The 21,575-nt window shown below is 42.2% G+C and overlaps 1 protein-coding gene across 5 annotated transcripts in view; it reads right to left on the minus strand.

The window, feature by feature from the left end:
* The window catches only part of SLC24A2 (solute carrier family 24 member 2), a 244,912-nt gene that overhangs the window by 57,732 nt on the left and 165,605 nt on the right, over nucleotides 1–21,575 (minus strand). For 2 of the 5 annotated variants that reach the window (XM_008525632.2, XM_070589769.1), the window contains one exon: nucleotides 14,233–14,283. The exons of the other annotated variants lie outside the window; for them this stretch is intronic. In XM_008525632.2, the coding sequence (XP_008523854.1) occupies nucleotides 14,233–14,283 (51 nt within the window). The remainder of the gene's footprint in view (nucleotides 1–14,232; nucleotides 14,284–21,575) is intronic. 5 annotated transcript variants of the gene reach the window in all.

Genomic DNA, 21,575 nt, shown 5'->3' on the forward strand with positions numbered 1-21,575 from the left:
AGGCTCACCTCGACCACCCTGCCCTGTCCCCTCCCCTTCTCTCGCTTATTCTGCTCCAGCCATGCTGGCCTCCTTTGTTGTTTCTGGAAAACACTGTGCACTGTTGCACCACAGGGCCAAGGCATTTGCTGGTCCCTCTACCTGGAATGTTCTTCCCTCAGAGATCCATGGGGTTCACTCTCTCAACTCCTTCAAGTATTTGTTTAAATGTCACCTTCTCATCGAGGCCTTTCTGAGCAGCCTATTTAAATTCGTAGCTCCCTCTCCAGCATTTCCTATCTCCCACATATTTTCTCTAAAGCATTTTTCGCCATCGAATGTCCTGTATCATGATTACTCTTGATTATCATTGCTTTCCACTAGCAGCCAAGCTCCATGAGGGAGGGATTGACATTGGTTTTGTTCACTGCTGTATCCCCAGCGACCAGTAGTGCTCAATAAATCCTGTGTTTGTGGTTTTCAGGCAAGTAGATGAGGCTATCACTCTTGAACACTTTTTTTGCTGGCTAATGACCCAAAGTAAGTCCTTTCAGGTCCAAATAAGCCCATGGCCCCAGGGGGGCTAAGGGTCCACATGTGGAGACCCAGGGACTGTCTGAAGGTGAATAGGAGAAAATGGGGTAGACTAGATGTTCATACTCCAGAGTGGAAGACAGAGGGGCACATCAGTCATTCCCCTTCTGCTCATCACCGGGGGGACAGGGTGCCGAAAGGAGCCTTTTGTACAAGAGGCGGTAAGCACAGCACAGGAGGGAACGCTGGGCTTTGGCTCCTCCTTCTTTATGAAGATGCTCCTCATATGTCAAAGCTTAACTGAAGGCCCAACTTGAAGCCTTCTTTACAGATACCCGCACACCTTCTTCCCATGGAAATCCATCATTCTCATACGATTTGATTGTACCTCTGTCACAGCCCTTATTTCAGTTTGCTGCCAATATGTCTGCTTTCTCCACTAGAGGGCAGGCTTCTCTGGGGAAGCGAGCTTCTCTCCGCCATTTTGCAGCCCTCAACAAGCATCTTAGAATGATGCTTGGCACATCACGTGCACTCACCGAATTGCAGTGAAATGCTCCCTATGATCAGCTCCCCTGGGTAGCCTGAGCTTCCTTTCAAGTCAGTACAAGTCACAAACAACCTTCCACTCTGCAAATATTAACCAAACCTGTGCTATGTACCAGGCAGTGTTTGGTGAAAACATACATTCAGCTAGTGCTCTTGTAGGCTTCACAGCCTGGAGCCAGAGAGAGAGAATAAACGAGGACTAAAGATACATGCTCTGATGGTGGGGGCCTTCTCGGAGTGCATGGAAACTCAGAGAACAGTGCAGGTTCAAAGATACAAGACACTACCCTAGCAACTTGAAGGAATAAACTCTTGCATTCTACAAACTCTCCTTGTGGGTAGCTTATTCACCTAAGAGGAACTGGCCTGATTTTTATTCTTAAAAGCAAAACATCAAAAATAACAATTTCACCTTAAACAAAAAAACACCGAGAAAATAGAATTTATTTATTCTTCAATCTATTTTTGAAGTACATCCTCTAATATTTTTCCTAATTTTTGTGAAGTACTGTGTAAAACTATTATAAGACTACATTGATATTAATGGAAATCAAACTAGTATTGTAATAAAGTATTTTGTAAAGTGTCTTGAGTAGATATTTTGTGAATGAACAACATAATAAAGATGATAAACATAATTTGTCATTATATTTAAAGACACAATCATAGGACTAGGTTCTGTAATTAATGAGAATATATACATAATTGTGTCTCAAGTGGTGGCCAAACCCATCATGTGTGAAATGAAGCAGCCAGATTTCCTTATCAAGGCTTTAAAAAATAATTTTCCATGAGAATGCCCTTTGGAGCCACCCGTAAAGAATGGATCTATCCATATGTGAATTGATTCTATCATCTCTCCTAGCAGGGTCACCTTATCATGGGAAATATGAGGGTGTTCTTGTAAATATTTTGGAAGATTTCCAATGTCTTTCAAAATTTGGTGTCTTAAAGACCGATATTTTGTCCTTTCTTCCAATTTCTTGCCTCTCCAGGAACTTTGCCTAATCAGTCATCTTTAATCTTCAGTCTTTCCCTTTCCCCTTAGCATGTTATCATGGTCAAGTCTCTCTCAACTTGGGAAGCTTTCTCTTCGCTGCAGGTTTCCTGCTGGCGCTGCCCTCTCTTGCCTTCCCCTCACAGCTGAGCCTCTGAAAAGATCAGTCTATGGTGGTGCCTCCATGTCCTTATGGCTCCTTTGCTCACTTCTTAACTCTGCATCTGGCATTTGTCAGCATTACTCCACTGAACCTACTCTCGGCCACTTTTAGCCCCCACACGACTAGATCTCTCAGTGGCATCTGATATTCCACATCCCTCTCCTTGAAATCCTCTTTGATTTTCAAGGACTCCCAAGAGCACCCTTAAATGCCACTATTCCTCAGGTCTCCCCCCTTGCTCCCTCTTCCTCACTGCTCACGTTCTCCCAAAAGACCCAAGGGACCACTACCTGAATGTCAATGATTCCCAAATTCAGATCTCTGGCCCAGATGCTCCTATCCAATGGACTTCTGATCATCTTCACTTGGAAGTCCCTCAGATGGTTAAACTCAACATGCCCCAAACTCCACACATCTTCCTTGCTAGGAATCTGCTTTTCTGCTTGTATTTTCTATTGGTGATTTTCACATGCCCAGTATTTTCCAGCCATCTTAGAGATCCCCCTCTCCTCCACATGCAATTAGTTGCCAGGTCCTTTTGACTCTACCTTTGAACACTTTAGATCCAACCTTTCCAGCCTGGATGTTGGTTACAGCCTCTTAATCTGTCTCCCAGTTTTTAATCTCATTGCCAGCATCCCTAAAATTTACTCTTCACATGGCTTGGTATGCTCCACACTTCTTTTTTTTTTTAAGACTCCACTTTAGGTATCTCATCTTTAGGGAAGCTTTCTCTGAGTCCTACTCCTGGGCTGGGAGGCATCCTGGTACTTTCCTCTATCACAGCACCCTGATACCTATCCTATCATAGCAGTTATCACAGAGCCTCAGTGGCGTTATGCTGACCCTCTCCCCAAGTAGCTTGTGGGCACCTCATGGGTGGGGATGCTGTTTTCCATCTGTCTTCTCTGGTGCTTACTTCTTAGGCTGGTCCTCAGTAAGTGTTTATGAACATAACATTAATACAAACAACAAAGAAGGAGATGTTAGTGTGCGTGTGTGTGTGTGTGTGTGTGTATGAGACTTGGAGTGCTCACTGTATGAAATTCTATTCAAAGTTTCTTTCCTTTTTTGGGTAGAGAAAGAAGAAAGGACCAGAAACACTGCAGGAAACTGGCCAGACTCTCATTTGGTTAATGCTGTGATTACGTTTCCAAAGTCTAATAGTGTTACAGTTAATGTTTGTCTATTTTGAGACTCTATTTTTTTTTAAAAAAATCTAATCTAATCAAGTTCAGGCAAAATTAGAATTTTACAAACCAAAAAACTCACAGCAGGTATCCGATGGCAGAATACAATGATTCGGGCAAAGGACCAATTTGCTGACCTTAGCTAAGGCTGACAGTGCTTGAGAGTTAATGTTCTTTATCATTTTAGGTCACCTGCCTTATTATTTTAGGAACTTATTTTTCTGAACATTTCTATCCCATGTACACAGACATAAATGGTTCACACAAAGAAATTCTCAAAGGGGTTTGTCTGATCTCAGCTTTAGAGTTCTGAGCCAGGAAAGGGGCTGCCAGATAGAAGGTTTGAACATCTTCTTCTTGTTCTCATCCCCTGCACCCTGTGGATATCTAAGAGATAAATGAATAAAGAACAGCTTTACTAAGGCAGGCCTCAGATCCCAAGACTGGGCAACATCTAGCCCTACTACCACCTAATGAATGGAGAAGATCTCTTCAGAGTGAGTTTTTCAAAGCCTGTATCTTGTGTATGTCTCTCTGCAAATGGGTTGTGACATTAATATATTCATTTGGGCAGAGTTCTGATATATTCATGGTACCTGGCAAGGAATAGGTGCTCAATAAATATGTGTTGAATGGTTACTCTGACATATATAAAAAACAGAACTTAACAAAACAGTTCTTTCTTATGATAAGTCTATATATTACCTAATTATTTATCTTTTTTTTTTGAAGAAGAAGATTAGCCCTGAGTTAACATCTGCCACCAATCCTCCTTTTTTTGCTGAGGAAGACTGGCCCTGAGCTAACATCCATGCCTATCTTCTTCTACTTTATACGTGGGACGCCTGCCACAGCATGGCTTGCTAAGCAGTGCGTAGGTCTGGCCTAGGTTCCGAACTGGCGAACCCCAGGCCACCAAAGCGGAGCGTGCGAACTTGACTGCTGCATCACTGGGCCAGCCCCCCAATTATTTATCTTGATGTAAAGTGACAGATTTTAGATTTGGCTAACATTTATTCAGTAGCAGCCACTATTTCATGTACATACATCATCTCCTGTCACCTGGGTTTCAGGTGTCTGAGAACTGTCAGTTAACTTGAGTTCCTATTTTCTATTTTTTTGAATTCTCTATTTTACATTGTAAACTGCTGCCTGTAAATCTCATTTGAAACGTGGGTTTGCAACAGAAGTGCCGACACATGCTGAGTGTTTGTAACTAAACGCGACCAAAGGCTTAGTGGCCCATGACTAAAACGAGATGATTCAGTTCATTTCAGATGTAATCAAAAGAGAAACTTACCATGCTTAATTGGACATGCCAACCTCCTGGTATCACAGATTCCTACTTTTTTTTTTTTTTCCAAAAAGAAAGCTTCACTGGGGTGGGAAGTTATATTATTAATTTATAAAAACAGTATTCAAGTTTGACTGATGAAGGCAACTTAACATTTTCTGCTCTAGGAATGTCAGAAGTTGACAAAAAGAAGCATCCATAATTTGCCTTCTGCTGCCACTTAACACCTTCCACATATGCAATGTGGCAAAATCTGCCTTGACTTGCCAGGTCCAATCTTTCTGCTTTTACTGCTGGCAGTTTAGATCATGAAAATAAGATGCAATGAAGTTTGGAACGCTGGATGTATTCTAATTAGAAGACTTCCTCGGTCCTGGTTTTCAGGAAGACTGTGGATTTACCCACACAGCTCGTTTGGTCTTTCCAATAGATCTGATACTGGTTACCACCTGGTTAGTTTGGTTATGCGTACTCACTAAGCTGCTGTCTTCCTAAGATCCAGCCCCAGGGAGATACTTACAAGAATACATCTCGAAAAAAGTAATATGGTTAATAACCGGTGAGTTAAATACATTTGGATTGTGGGTAAGGCTCAGCCTTACAGAGAACATTAGAAAAATCGTCTGGTTATGGAAAGTTGGACTGAATGAGTTAAACCATGAACCTGGAATGAATGAAACGTAATATGGTATTGGAAATGGTGTCTGTGCACAATAGGAGCTCCCCGCTTTGGTAATTAAAAGATAGAAAGTTAACTTGCAGTGTACTTCTAAGACTTTCTATAGGCATATCAATGGTCTTGATACAAGGGCACATGCTGTGATGGAAAATGGATATTCTGTGTAGGAGGAATAGCCTTGTCATTTAATTTAAAGAGGACAAAGACTTCATTCATAACTGTACTCTGGCTTTAACTCACCTTTGGTAAAAATTCAGATTTCTAAAACAAGTAAATTGGAAGGTAGTTACATTATAAAGGCTGGACTGCTTCGTAATGAAGTCAGTTTGAATCTCTGTTCAAAAGACTTATTTAAATTTGCTGTTTGAGCCTCTCTCACTCACGGTTAGTGGCCGCGTAAATTGTGCAATTCCTTTGGAGGACAATTTGGCAATATCTTTCAAAGTTTGAAAGGTGTATACCCTTGGATCTGGCATTTCTATTTCTAGAAACATATTTTATATTATATATCTTCTACTCAGTAGAATTTATTGTATGGGCAAGGAAGATGCTCAGGTAGTGTTGCAATAACTAGATAAACAGAAATGGAAATATCCTAAATGTCCATCAACAGGGGACTGATTAAACCCACGATGGAAGAGCCACACAGTGGAATACTATGCAGCTTCCAAAAAGAATGAGGAAAGTCTAAAAGTGCTGCTATGGAAAAATCTCCAAGATATATTAATAAACAAAAGCCAGGTATAGAAAAACGTATAGAAAAAAAGAGAATATAGTCAAGCATTGCTTGAGAAATGCAGTGATAGGCAATTTCATTGTTGCGTGAACATCGTAGAGTGCACTTACACAAACCTAGACAATATAGCTTGCTACACACCTAAGCTATATGGCGCTAATCTTATGGGACCACCATTGTATATGTGGTCCATCATTGACAGAAATGCTGTTACGCGGTGCATGACTGTATGTTAAAAAACTGATAAAAGTGGTTAACTCTAAAGAATGAATGGAATCTGGGGTAAAAGGAAGACTCACTTTTATTGTCTTCCCTTATGTAATGTTTGCTTTTTACCCCTGTGTGCATGTAATGTTTTTAAAATAAAAAAAGAATAGTTAAAAATTATTTTCCATTTAAAATTTCCACTGTGGTAGAGGTTTGGATTTGTCACTAAATGAGAATATAGTTTTTTTTGGTTGTTCTTTTAAAGGTCTATTCCACAGGAAATGGCTAATGTATTATTTGTTATATTTAACTACATTAATAAAGAGTTTGGCTGTGCACTGGATCAAATAATACACAGACCTTTTATTTCAGATGCCCTGGAACTTATCTACCACTATCTTGGTGGCAGCTTAACCAAAATGCAGGATCAAGTTTTCAGAAGATTTAATTATAAAAGCAGACTGAAAACCAATGTCTGCTTCACACTTAATAAAAGGCACCAGGACAGCATCTTGGGCATAGGACTGGGAGGGGCACCAAAGTGTCCAGTATCTGGACACTCTTCTGATGGAATCTTCCTTAGTTTCTCCAGAGAAGGGGGATTCACTCCCTTCTGAGGCAGGCCATTCCATCTTTGGCCTTGTCTGTAGCAAAGGTCATCCTGTGCTGGACTGAACTCTCTCTCTCTGAGTTGAGGTAGGCTGATCTCCTTCCCAACCTTCCCCACCCGTAGCTGGACTTATGGGGTCCCCAAGAGCTCCCTGCTCCTAGAAAGAGAGACCCCACCTTATCACTGCAAATTGTGCATGGGGCCAATCCCAAGAAAGAGTCTATAGTGAGAACTTCCAAAACATTGTAAGGTTTTTCCTACCCCACGCTACATCCTTGTTCACTTCAGCAGAACCTCTGGGTCATTCATCACCATGTGGCTCCTAAAACCCCTCTCCTGACTCGGTCTCCCACCCCTGTCACCAGTAAATCTCCTATGTCCTTAACCTTTCCTCTGAAAATTCTCTTTGCCTTGTTGTTGCAACTGAAACTTGGCTATTTCTTGAAGGCCCCTTTTCTCCTGCGGCCCTTGAAAGTGGCAGCTGCTTGTCTCTCCAAGTGCCCCACATTCCATCCCCCTTCCTCACTACTTCTAGACCATTTCTCTTCCTCCCTTTAAAGCACAGGCCGATAACCTCTACCACTTTTACTCCAACTGACTTCCTAGTCACCCTTCCCTCATTCCTGAAGAGATCAGAACCCAGTTCACTGTTTTTCTCTCTACTATTACTCCTGTCACCATCCTTGGTAACTTTCCATGGGTGAGCCCTGCAATACGTGGCTTCTCACAGCCCTAACCTACTCACTTCCAGCTACCCTTGCCTGCAGCTCACCTCATCCACCCACTCCCATGGTGAGATGTCAGACCTTGTCACTAGCAATAACTGCACCATTTCCAAATTCCTGATTTGAAGCATCTCATGTTCTGTCCATCTCTCTTTACCTTTCTACTACAATTCTTTGATCTCATCATTCAATTCATTGATGCTATCATCTTTTCACTGCCCTCCTTTGGAACATGTTCTTCCCTTGGCTTCTGGGACACCATTCTCTCCTGGTTCTCTGCCCATCCCAGTCTCCTCTGCTGAGCCCTCTCCTTTCTTCCCAGACTCTAAACCTTGGAGTCTCCAGGACTTAGTCCTTGGCTCCTCTTCTCTATTGATTAGCTAGGTATTCTTATCTAGTTCTATAGCTTTAAATGACACCTATATTTTATGACTCTCAAATTTACATCTATAGCCTTAACTTCTCTCCCAAGTTCCAGACTTCAAACCCATTGCTTTCTCTACCTCTCCATTTGGATGGCCCATAGGCATCTCAAACTTAACATAATCTCTTAACATCCCTCACAGAGCTTGCTCTGTTCTTAGTCTTCCCCATCAACACAGAGTTATAGGAAAGTGATATTTCTCTGTTGTGGAGAGACTGCAAGTGGCCCATCCAATACCAATTCTCTTTTAATTTCCTAATGACATAATACCTAAATTGCTGGGGACAGCAAATCACCCAGCACAACAACATACATTTCCAAGCTTCCTTGAAATTAGGTGTAGTCATGTAACTGAGTTTTGGGCAGATTTTACTGGGTGGGTCTAAAGGGAAGGCTCTTTAAAAAGAAGACAAAGCAGCTGGGGAAAATCACTTTGGCCCTTCCTCCTTCCTGAAATAGAGATGTGATGGCTGGAGTTATCGCAGCAGCCATCTTGGATCACAAGGTGCCCTTGAGTTGAAAGTCATATACTAGGATGGTGGAGCAGGATGGAAACATCCTGGATCTTGAATTATTGTGGAGCATCCATATCTGCCAAGTACAGCCTGCCTCTGGACCTCTTTTACTTGAGAGAGAAATAAACTTCCATCAGACTTAAGCCACTGTTAATCTGGATTTTCTGCTATATAGAGCCGAATCTATCCTACCTGATATATCACTGTGTATAACACAATCTCACCCATTCGAGCGAGGATTAAAATATAATGTGAAAGTGACAGATAACACTAAGGACCTGTTTTAGGACTACGTTTTCAGAGCATACATCTTGGGCAATGGAAAATGCTATTAAACGGTATTACAAAATTCAATTTCTTTTTGAAAAAAAGCTAGAATATTTCACTACAATTAAGAACATCAAATGACTGGCGAGACTATGTGACCTTAAGGTGCTTTTGTTTTTTTGAGATAATGGGGGTTTTCAAAATTCAGCCATGTGCCTAATTTAGGACCCCAGGATTCATGGAAGACATTATTCATTTCTCAGCTTGGTAAAGGGCTGTTGGTTGCCATGAAACAGCAGCATTAATTTCATTAAGGAAAAGATCATTATAATTTTTGCTCTTGATATTACAACACCTTTTTCTATCTTGTTTTTCTTATACAAATGAACAAAGATTGACTTCTTAAATAGTGGAGAAATTATTTTTCTGGAAATGGCTTCTATTAAGTGGCAATGAGTTTGGGACAATACAATGCAGGTAGCTTTCCCCATACATTGCTTTTCTGCAAGATATTAGTCAGGTTTTCTGTCTACCTACCTACCTATGTGTCTGTATGAATGTTTATCTCCAAACAGCAAAAATTAGTAGTTCTGTAGGATGCCATTGGTGGGAAGGTCTCTTTTCTTTTTAATGCTTCTGTTTTATCACACAGTTCACTTTCTTTTGAACTAACTTTCTATATTTTCATTTAGAGTAATTTTAGTAAGGAAGCCAAGTTCAATTTATTGGGAATTTTCCAGAGTGAGAAGGGGATGAAATTTGCAGTATCTGCAGACAAGAAATAAACTATGGGTTATTAACTTTAAGAAAAAATTGGAGACTGCTCTTCCAAGAATATACAGCATCACCCCATGAGGAGATAAAGGGATGGCTGCCCACGTAAGGGGATCTGAGGTCACCCAAAGACTCCCTCTAGAGCCATTTGCTTGCATCGCTGGAAAAATCTCGTTACAGAAGGAAGGACAGTCCTTGGGAGGAGTGAAGCTCAGGAATCTAGCAGGTCTAGCAAAATGTCTCATAGAGAGCAGGCAGTCTGTTATTATTAAGTGAACATGTTTAGTATCAGGTGGCCGGTAAGATGGTGGTCATCTTGGGAAGCAGGAAGGAGGCAGTGGAGATATCACCTCTTCTGAGAAGCCTGTCCTCATTTCCTGAGGCTGAGCGAGATGCCTTCCACTGAGCTTGCCCAGCACCTCGGGTCTACCCACCACATTACTCATCCCTCTGCCTGTGCCCCACTAGAGTCTAGTGCCTGGTGCCTACTGAGAGTCGTCAGATGAGTGGCTAGGGAATGAATGAGTGGATAAAATTCTGCTTGGCTTGGAGTGGGAGAGGAGGTTGAACGTGATCCAGGGAGCTGCCCCAGTTTAGGTTCTACGGCACATGAAGATTGAGGGAGAGAGGGAGGGAAAGGGCTCTGACAGGAAGGGCAAATTCTGCAAAAATGTCATGATTTTGTCCAGTGTCTGAGAATAAATATATTGTTCTATTAAAACAAACTTTTTACTGTAAAGTGTTCAAGTAGGGGGCCATGTTTTATCCAATAGCTCACTGTTGTTCACTCTGTGATTCCCTCATTCTTAGTCTATGCTTCAAGCCTTTCCCACGATCTGGTCTCCATTGAGCCTTTTCCTACTCCCCACGATGTGGCCATTTGAACTGTCCAGTTCCTCATACCACCTGTACAGCCAACCACAATGGAGCCGAGAGGGCAGGGCTTGGGCATGCCGCCGTGCTGAGTTCAGGTCCCACATCCCAACTTCCTACCTCTGAATCCCAGAGCAGATTACTTTGCTTCTCTGGGTCTTAGTTTCCTCATCTAATAAAATACTTCTTTGAGCTTTGGTTTTCTCATCTTCAACAACATTTACCTTGTGTAATCATTAGAAGGATTAAGTGACATAGAATATAGTGAACCCATAGCACTACACCTGGAAGGTGGGAGGCACCCAGTAAAGGTTGGTGTGACCCATCCTGTCATCCCTCTCTCAGCCTTGTAGGTCAGAATTACCACTCTTTCCCCAATCTCCCCCATATTTACTGATCCTTTAGGGCCCAGCTCAAAGATAACCTTCTCTACAAATTCTTCCCCCCAGTTGAAAGCAATCTTTCCTCCTCCTATAGTCTGTCATCTTCTTCTGAACATCTATGGTACTTACCACTTTCTTCTTTGTGGCTCAGTGATGGCTGTGTTTTATTTCTCTCCCTGTCTATAAGTTATATGGGGGCAAACTGCCCACCTTTTAATCCTGTGTTTCCCCAAAACACCTAGTAGAATAAATTGCATATTGTAGGTGCTTAAAATAATGAACTGAATATGTGCAGGACAATTCTCCATATTTAGAAAATTATCATGCAATTTCTCTTAGGCTTGGAGCTAGCGTATACAATCCATCGTTCCAGTTTACCCACTTTAGGGAAAAAATCCAGGCCTTATTGCAAGTAGCTGACCTCACACAATATCCAGAGAATTCCCTGGAAACAGTTACAAGTAATGATTAGCCACATGGGCAATTACAATAAAGCCCTGATCAAGAGCTGGTCACATTTCTAAAATGGTGAAAAGAAATGCTTAAATGGAGGGGGATATTTCCTGAAGGCCAGTAAGTCCACTATTGCCCAAAACATCTTTATCTTTATTACACTTCCTTAAATTGTACCACGTGAAAGTGATATAAATCTCAGTCATTATTATTATTTTCAAGGGAGGAGAGAGGCCCTTGAGAGTTTGAAGAAGTCATGCATGGCTGTTGCCAGGTCTGAGGTTATCGAGCTGGCTAGGAGTCTTTTAGGTGGAGTCCAGAATTAGATTAAGGCAGGCCTGGCTTGTCATGGATGCAGCCACCAAAGGGTGTGATTGGAGGTGGTTAGATGGAGACCTCCTGCTCCAGAGTACCCTGTCCCTGAGTGCCTGAGAGGCACTGCTAGGTGTTTAGAAGACTTTTTAATCTTTCAGAGATTCCTGTTCCAGATGAAGGATAATTCCTTAACCAGCATTTCTAAAACAGTCCCCAAAAGAGGCTCCAAGGAAGAACGGGTTCTCTGACCAAAGAAGTCTGGGCAGTACTGCAAATGCCACCCCTCTTCATGATTTACTACGCGCTGCAGTGCACAGCAGCATAGTGAAGGCTCCCCCAAGTCACATGGTAAGAAACCTATTTAACTGAACTCAGAGGCTCTCTTCTTGTTTAATTATGCAATCAATCTTGCTTTCTTTTTTACTTCTGGCTTGTTGCAAAATTCCTAGTGAAAGCATATGAAATACTAGCTAGTATTTCATAGCACATGCTTTAAAATGCTGCCTTATCTATTATTAGCTATCACCGGAATGGGGATGAATTTTCAGCTAAGGACAGGACACAAAGGGATATATATGAAGGGATGGGACAGACAAGAGAAGGATAAGGAACGTCAAAGGTGACCCAGGAGGGCTGCCAAATACAACCACATAGTCTTGCTAAGGGCCAGCCACGGTTTTCATTCCAGACTGTTTTCTTGCCTAGAAAGCCCACCTGTTCTCAGGCGGTATCATCAATTGGAAGCAGCATTTTTGCATCTTCATGGGATCTTGCATTGTCTGGAGTAGGAGGAAGAGGAAGGGAGCGCTCGGAGGGCAACAGTTGCTCAAATGGATGTGGAAAGAGGAAGGAAAAGAGGAGAGTAAGGGAGAAATGGGGCAACTGAGGCGACAGGGAGGCAGAGGCTGCCCCGGCAGTGGGAAGCTGCGAGGGGAAGGCAAAGGACAGGAGGGCGTGCAGAGAGAAAGCGAAGGATTGTGACAGGTCAGGTAGAAGCCGATAAACCCACCCACCGTCCAAGACACGTAACCAAGAGGCTGGGGGCTAGGGAGATGCCCGGAGGAGCCACCAAATCATAATGTCAGTGAGTCCCAAAGCCTTAATTTCTCAAGCCAATCACCAATAAAAATTGAAGTCGTCTGAAGATATGGAATAAAAATAACAGCTGGGACAGGAGTGTTCCTTTAAGGTGTGGATTGCTCTTTTTATCCCCTGGGTGGTAGGACACTTATTGCCATAGGTAGCTTTCTGCCCTTGGGGCTCTCATTGCCCAAGGATCTGCATTTCCCCAGGTTGTTGGGAGGGCCATGGGCTACGTGGGCCCTGGTCTGAGATCCTAACCATGGCCTGCTGCTTTAGAAAACATCACAGTGGTTAACTGAAAGCATGGGATAGCAGCAGAGAGGGGCCCAGGTGCTGGGCAGAAGTCAGAGTGGGGAGGGGCTGAGAAGGGGCTTCCTCTTACCAAGAGCTGTCAGATGGTCCACTTCTTGCATGCAAAGCAACTAGAAGAATTTGGGCAAGTTAAGGCAACTCAGATATACTAGAAGCTGAAAACAAGATATGAAACACATTTGGGAGTTTCTCCCAGGTTGAAGGATGAAATTAGCTGATTCCCTTTCTAGGATACCTTTTGATTTCTTGTCAATATCAGGGTAAAAATCATGTAAAAACCCCAAATGTTTTCATAACTTACAAATCTTCTTTATTATTCAAAAGGTGGAGGAATGGGTAGGGTGAGATGGGGGATAGGGCAATAGGATATCTCCCTCTACAAAAATGCAAACTTTTCAAATTGCCGTCCCATGGTGAACTTATCTCAGAAAAGTGATTCTGACTGGGGACAGGTTGGTCTCTGGGATAATGCATGGACTTCGTCAGTAAACACATTTTAAAATAAATCACTGCCAGACTTTGTTTACTCAGGGGAAATGGTTAAAATGATATGCCCAATCTCACAGAGTGTGAATCCCAGCATACAAGATTCCACTGTCTGGAACGGTGACCCTGGCCTCTCAGAGTAATGCTCTTGGATGAGTTGACAGTAGGGACTGTGGGAGCTGAGGACATGAGCCTACATCCATCTGTGTCAGAAACAGGTCTCTAGCTGGTTTTGGGTCTGGGAGTTATTTTGGATCGCTCATTCCTTAGCAAAAATCAGAATATCACCAGAACATACACCCCTCTCTGAAATTAAGGGCATATTAAAAGAAGAGTGTTAGTTGGATATGTTTCTATATATTGTGAGCGTGTGGAGGAAACAATGCTGACACAGGGGGTGTGTGCTTGTGCTTACATTGCTGACACCATTTCTCTGAGTGTGTTACACAACTGTGATGGTTCGGATCGTTTGAACGGAATAACATGATTACCCATGGTATTGCACGTCTCCAATTCCAAATAAACACGATGGCAAAAACTACACAAAAATGCGGAAAGAATAATAAATCATACAATGTCACTGAGGTCATGCAAAGAGGAAAGAAAAGATTAAAAAAAATGGGCAAGCAACAGACACCATAAAGGAAAAAAAGCCAATGCATACAATTCTAAAATCATTCTTACCTTCTTCAGTCATTGTGTCATAATATTTTAGTTTTCCATATGATCCAAGTTCTACAACACCGCAGTAAAAGACACAAAGATAAGGAACGAGCTGTAATGCAAGAACTTTGTTTTTACACATTCTTAATTAATCAGATTCAGAGTTATCCTGTCAAATTCCGCAATCGTCAACTATATAGAGATGTGCAAACATGGGCCATGTGGCAGACAGCTTTCACGGCCCATTTTCAGAAATCACTTAAAATATATTATTTCACTGGGGGTAGGATGCGCCCTGCATTACAGAATAGGACACGGTTATTTTAACATCTGATGAAACAGAATACTCGGCAAAGATAACCTTGTACCAGGTCTGGCCTAGCCCTATAATTTTTATAGAGGTGACACTAGAGGAGAAAGGGCTGGACAAGGATGATGTCCAGGTCCACCGAATCTTGGAGACGCTGGGATTCATTGCCACGAAAGAGCAGTCCCAGAAGTTCATTTCACAGCACTTCTCCAACAGAACTACTGTCTGGAGATTAAGGAAGGCTTCCCGGGAAAACCCAAAATTAAAACCAGGTTCTAAACTTTCCTTCCACTTCTTATCTCGTATTTTAGACAGAAAACACTGAGTCCCATGCGTGAGGCATGCTGGGAAGAGCTGTGAAAGGTGCAGAGGGCTCTGGGAGGCATATTCTCAGGAAGACCCCTCGGCTCACACAGGTGACAGCAGCCACAACTCCCAGATCCAGGTATTGCCTGCTCCTGTGTAGACTGCAGGGGGCAGACTCCTGTGTGCAGATCACCAAAGAACTCAGCTGTAATGGAAACCACTGGCAGAAAGCAAGCTGTTCTGAGTCAGCTGGTGGGAGTGGCAGCTTGGGTCTGGGGAGAGGGGAGGTGGGGAAGCACCGTTTCTGTATTTTTACTTCAGTTCTAGAACAGAAGCTTCATTCTTGTTCATCTGGAAATTCCAGATTGTTTTAAGCAACATTGTGAGCAGGTTAAAAATATTTTTCTTGGCCATAACAACACTCTCCCAATAAACTTCAAGAAATTAATTAGACTCCAGAGATATTCCTGTGATTTTGCAGAATGCCTCCATGGCCCATTAACTTGGGTGGCCACTGGAAATCACACATGACTCAATTAATTGATGGTTTTTGTGTGCAAGATGAAGGATCTAGCTTAAAACACAATAATAAATATTCTTCTATTTTATATTTATATTATATATTCTCTATATAGTCTTTTTTCATGTGCCTAAAATTTTACCCAAAGCTATTTTAACACACCAATACAAAATTATGCCTTGGGGAGAAAAATCACCTCATCTTTATGTTTCTGCAAAAACCTGCCTATTCTGGATTTTGTTAGCTACACTCTGGTTAGATTAAGGATGGAGTGCTTCAGTAAGAAATCGAATTTTGTGTAGATAGCAAGAAAAATTTTTTATGACTTCTGGGGATTGGCTTCAGTGAAATATATTTTTTTCCTAGTATTTTAAGAACAGCAGTCTGTTATATATACGGCACTACAAATGACATTGTTATATATATGACATTGACACTGGACTTTTTAAATGAACTAAATTCCTTCATAAATATTAAACACATGTTCATGGTGGCTTTACACATAATATATTTGTGTGTGTGTGTGTGTAATCTTGCAGTAAATTGATGAATTATATCAACCAATTAATTTTTCTGTAACCTCTACTCCTTCCCTGGGGTAAAGCAGTAGAAAAAGCAGCTAGCATTCTCTAATATTTGCTCAGGAAACAGAACACAGGTGGCTCTGTGTTTGCAAAGTTGGGTGTAAACCATATTCCATCCACACAGTGAAAATATACCATTGCATTTTATGGATCTGCCTTTTTAGATGCAACCTCTCTGTATGCACACATCTGTTTTCAGGTATCAGCCCCAAACCGTCAAACAACTGCTTGTGACAGATGTGATGATTCTTTACCTCATCTCTTGTGAAACCAGGTATACATAAATACAATCATATTCTTTAATTATCCCTTTATTTTTATGTAGTCAGAATTGGAACTGTTCATGTCTGACAACGCTCCCACATTCTTGCTGCTGTGGCAATGTCTAGATTGTTTCTTACCCACTTCCTGGGATGACGAATGGGACAGAGGGACAAGAACTAGACAGAACATACCCAAAAGGAAGCTAAAGATGGTGGAAGAGAAGGAATACGGGTAGTAAAAAGCTGAATAACAACAGGTGACGTAGCAACTCGAAGCCCAATGAGCAAGGAGGGCAAGGGAACCATATCTGTCCACGTGAAGGGAATCACATTTGTTGCTTGCGAAAGAAAAGGCAGAAAAGAGTGTGAAGGAAACCAGCCGCTAGAACGTGGCCTATAACACTGACAGCAATAGGCTGGTGAGATGGGCATCTCAGCACTCTGATGATTCCAAGTGGTCAGCACAGCATCCCAGGGCAGGTGACGCAGCATCTCCAAGAACTGGTGGCCCTCTTCCCTGAACAAGGCCCTCAGAGGGTGCAGGAAGAGGGGTGTGACATGTGACAAGGACAAACACAATATGCACACGTGATTCAGAGTACATCACGCACCAGGCCGGTGTCCTACAAACCATGGATGCCTCATGCAAAATGGCTTCAGCCACTGTGGCCTGAGAGGGATGAATGAAAACTCACCTGAAAGGGACATGGCCTCCAGTCAGCACCATCCCCATAGAGAATAACCCAGGCACCTTTAGCACCATTGGATTAGGATTCAAACTGGGCCTAACCCAAGCTGAGTTTCTTTGGGATAAGAGGGAGGACATGAGGAAGTTCAAGAAAGTGCTGTTCAGTACCCTCTGGCAACATCCATTATATCAACTGAGCAAGAGGCAGCCAGGATAGGAAGAGGGATGAATCACTGGTGAATATCATCCTGGGTACCACCTAGCGCATCTTCTCTATAACATTTCTCTAAGAAGCCCACACAAAGGAAAAATTCCAAAACCCAGTGGTTGGTGTTTGAGATGAACCTGTAAGCTGATAGCGAATGCTGCCTATCACGGTGACCACACTTGCTGTCATGTCATTTGGACAGCTGGGGCTACAGGCATCCAAGCTCCTAGATCTCTAGGAGGAGTTGAACCTTTCATCATTCCTCTGTCCACCTCCTTGCAGGTCTGGTCACCAACATCACTACTTGGCTTTAAGGTGCTTCTGAGTTTTTGTCTACACTTCACGACTGAGAAGACAAGGGGAGGGTCTTGTCTTCAGTCTTAAAAAATCTGTGAATAAGAACTTGTATTTTGGGCTCCAAACTTCCTCCTTTCTTCAGAAAGGCATGGACACAGATTCTTCTTCCAACATTGACTTTCCTAGCTCCACTTGTGAGGCCTTTGGCATTCTCAACCCTTTTTTCAACAAATCTCCCCAGATCGGAGCAGCAGAAAAATGACTTCTCCCGTTTCAGGCTTCAAAATTGTGATATATGAAACAGAAAGTCAATAGAAACATCTACACTGAGCTCATTTGATTAAAATGAAAAGTAGAGGTAGAGAAATCAATGAAAACAAGCATTTATTAAGTGTTGGCTGATGAAAAATATGATTAACTTGTTTCTTTTAAATCAAAGAGCTGCTTTATTTCTGGTATTTGTTTGAACCGCATATGAAGATCTACAAATTAAGGCCTTCTCAATACAGACAGTAGTCTCTTGGTAAAGTTGTCATATACCTATCAAGGAGGTGTGTACGGATATTTGATTACATCACACCCAGGGAAGGATTATTTTCAGTAGTGCATGGGAGTTAAGAACGTGGGCTGTGAAGCCAGGGTGTGGGTTTGAACCCAAGATCTGCCACTTATTAGCTGTGTGACTTCGAGCAAATTGCTTTACCTCTCTGAGCCTCAGTGTCCTCAGCTGTAAAGGGGCATAATTGTGTCTACCCCATAAGGTTGTGATGAAAAGTAGATGACATAATGACACCCACTAAGCAATCAATAAAGGGCAGCTTCATTATAGCAAGCAGCACCAAGAAGAGAAAAGGAGCATGCACGGGACAAGAAGGAGAGCATTTAGAGAACATGGTATTTTACATAGGTTTGTTAAAACAAATTCAACACTACTTATAGAGGTTCTAAATAGATATTGGTCGTTCAGCAACAAAAGATATTCCAACATGTCAGAGCCAGTATTTAAAAGAAATCTCATCTGTTCTTTCCCTCTCAGATCTATGGGGAATGTCAAAACACAGGCCACAACCATGGGAGCAGGAAGTGAAAAGCGGGCCCTTCATTTATCCGACCACAAGTGTTGCAGCTTGGAGCTAGGCACCTTCCCTTCCAATCCTTGCACGCAAACCTGTCTCTCCAACTAGGTTGTCCACATGTTGGAGGCGGAGACCTCATTCCTCTTTAGATTCCTTCTAACAGAACCTAGAACAGTGCTCTTCTCAGATCACATGCTCTCCTCACATTTCTTAAGTAAAGTATATAAATGCACAGCCCAGAATGACAGAGAAGTTCAGAATGTTTTGCCGAACTTCCCTGGACTTGCTGAAATCAGGAAGGCCGGCACGGAGGCCTGAGACCTCTCCACTGTTGACACCATAACATCACTCTCAAGGTTAAGAGCGCTTCTGAGTGAGTCAGACAAGACAGCTAATTCAAAGCTTGGTTCCACCACTTAGGAGCTGGGAGATCTTCTCTGAGCCTCAGTCTCTTCATCAAATGGGGACAAGAGCGATGCATACTTATTAGGATGGTCTTTGGAGGAGGAGCAGATGAATGCACGTCTGTGAAGCACTTTGCATTGGGGTGGCACAGACATCCTTAATAATTGGTACCCCTCTTCATCTTCTGCCAAGGTCCAACATGAGCATCTAACTCAGCCCAGCACGAGGCAATTAAATCCTATTCAAATTCTAATGATCTCTGTAGGTGGGCACCAATGTCAACGTCTATACTTGACAAGTGCAAGTTAACAAACCCCCCTAGATTTCTTCCCTTAAACAAAAGGAAGACCGTCAAAAGAAACATTTTCAGTTTAGTAAAAGGCTGCCCTGATTAACTTCCAGAACCATGTTTTGCAGTATTCACATTTTAGCCTGAAGGTGTTGTTGTTGTTTTTTTAATTTGTAAATTTCTTTTTATTATTGGGTAAAAGTGTTTGTTTTGGAGTTTTGTGAATGGGCAATATGAGAATTGAGTATTCGTAATTTCACATCCCACTCCCAACAAACATAGCATTTATATTTGTAGATCTATACAATTTTTAAGTTTCGTGCAGGGTACCTGGGTTAATCTTTTTTTTTTATCTCTTCTTATGAAATTTCATCAAAATAAACATGAATTCTGAGTTAAAAGAGATTTTCTATTACAGCCTGATTTTATGCTTTTTGTTTGATTTCACCTCAAAAAAGGCTGCCTGGACTACCAAAATTAATTGCTTCCCATTAAAAGGCTTTCTTTGGTCATTATTCTTTTATATCAAATGTTCATGCCAAGGTAAGTAATTGTTAAACTTAAAGACAAAACTTTAAGAGATTGAGGTTAAATGAGGAGACAGTCACGAATCCTCACTTCTTATTCAAGTCAGAAGGAAAGGGGTATTTTAATCTTCAAATTCAAAATCTCACTCAAAAAAAGCTTCCCAAGTACTGACTCATTGCAGAAGCTCTGCTTAACATTCTGTGGGGGATTGATGTTCATGTGTTCAATTTTCTGAAGAGGCTCTTAAATGTGTACACATTTGCCTGCGGACAGCTGTCCTCAACACGTGGCAACACAGATATGTCAGACGCAAGGTGTTCACAGAGATGGTTTTGCCCTGTGTGGTTCTTTCCACATCCGACTCTTCCAAATCTATGCTAATGAGACTTCTTTTTCTTCTATAAGATTAACACCTCTCACTTAGGCTTTTGGAAGCAAGGCAAGAACTTCGCAAATGAAAATAAAGGGCTGAATTTGCAGGTAATCCTTCATCAGCTATTGAGTTTCAAGTAGGATTTATGAACACACATACACAAGGCTACCTCTTAGAGATTTATCATCCGAGTGTCATGCCCTCTGAATCTGGCCCCTTCGTGAAATACTCTCCCTTTTCAAGCTTCCTGCAAACCCACACACACTGGCTTGTTATTGCTGCCATTTTTGTCTCCCCTACTCTCCACATCTACTTCCTGTTTATGGAAATACTGATGCTACACCTGTGGCCAAATCAGGAGTCAGAAAGATCCCTAGCATCTGGCCCACTGCCTGGAGCACAGCAGGCATTCTGACGAAGCACCAATAACCACAGGGCCCAGGTACGTGGGCTGGCAAAGTGGTCTGGGGACAACAGTAGGGAGTGGTGGGGTTCATGGAAAACTGAACAGTGCACGCCTAAAAAGGGGCAGCAGCCACTCAGCTCCAGATGTGGCCTCCACGAGGGAGCGTAGGCACAGTGTTGACAGATCTTCTGATTATTCAAAGGAAGCCAGATATCTGGATTTTTATGTGAAACCCCTGATTTTTAAATTTTTAAATGTTGGCAACTAACGCTACATTAAAAAAAACCCCAATACTCTGGACTATATTTAGCTCATCCATTTGTAACCTCTGATTTAAAATCAAGTTGCTTTGTCCAATTTTCTTGTAAATATTAGTTGAATGAATGCATGAACGAATGAGACCAGCTAGGCTGTTGGAACTGGGAGGGGTCCTTGCCAGGTAACTCTTCTCCAGAAGGTCAAGGACTCTGGCTCACTTCCTTGTCTGCCTGGAAGCTTACATCTCTCACCTGGAGTAGGTACCACAGTCTGCTCATCTCTGGCTTAGGAACAGACTGTGTCTCATGACTTCTGGCTCCTCTGGGACCCCCCAAGGTGAAGCCCATGTCAGGCCGACTGAGCTGTGATGCTCCCATGACTAATGCCCTCCTTGATACATGTTCTTGACCAGCCAGCTCTGCCATCACACAAACCAACAGAGTGATTTTTTGTTTTTTTCGTTTTAAATCTTATTTTGGGGAGAAATGAAAATTTCCTACTAGGTATAACTGTTCCCAATGATCTTGTGGAGAAATATCTGGATTATGGAAAATGCAGTGAAAGGTTCTGAAAAGTAGGTTAGGATCACAGGGGAGGTGCCATATAATTATGTGGGAATTATCATCCTTGAACAGTGAACAATAATGTGTGGTCATTACTGTGGATCATCCAGATGGTTCATAATGAAATGCCCAGGCGAGTCCCCAGATACTCTGACTTCTTATAAATTTGTCACCTAATTTGCAGCCTTGCTTCTCTGTGGTGTTGCTTAGCAATATCAATGGTTACTGATTTCTGTCCTGTGAGGAGCTGACTCAGGCCATATTTCACTGTAATTTACATGCTCTGGATG

Source organism: Equus przewalskii, chromosome 22 (genome assembly GCF_037783145.1).
Source record: "Equus przewalskii isolate Varuska chromosome 22, EquPr2, whole genome shotgun sequence".
Taxonomy (NCBI): Eukaryota; Metazoa; Chordata; class Mammalia; order Perissodactyla; family Equidae; genus Equus; species Equus przewalskii.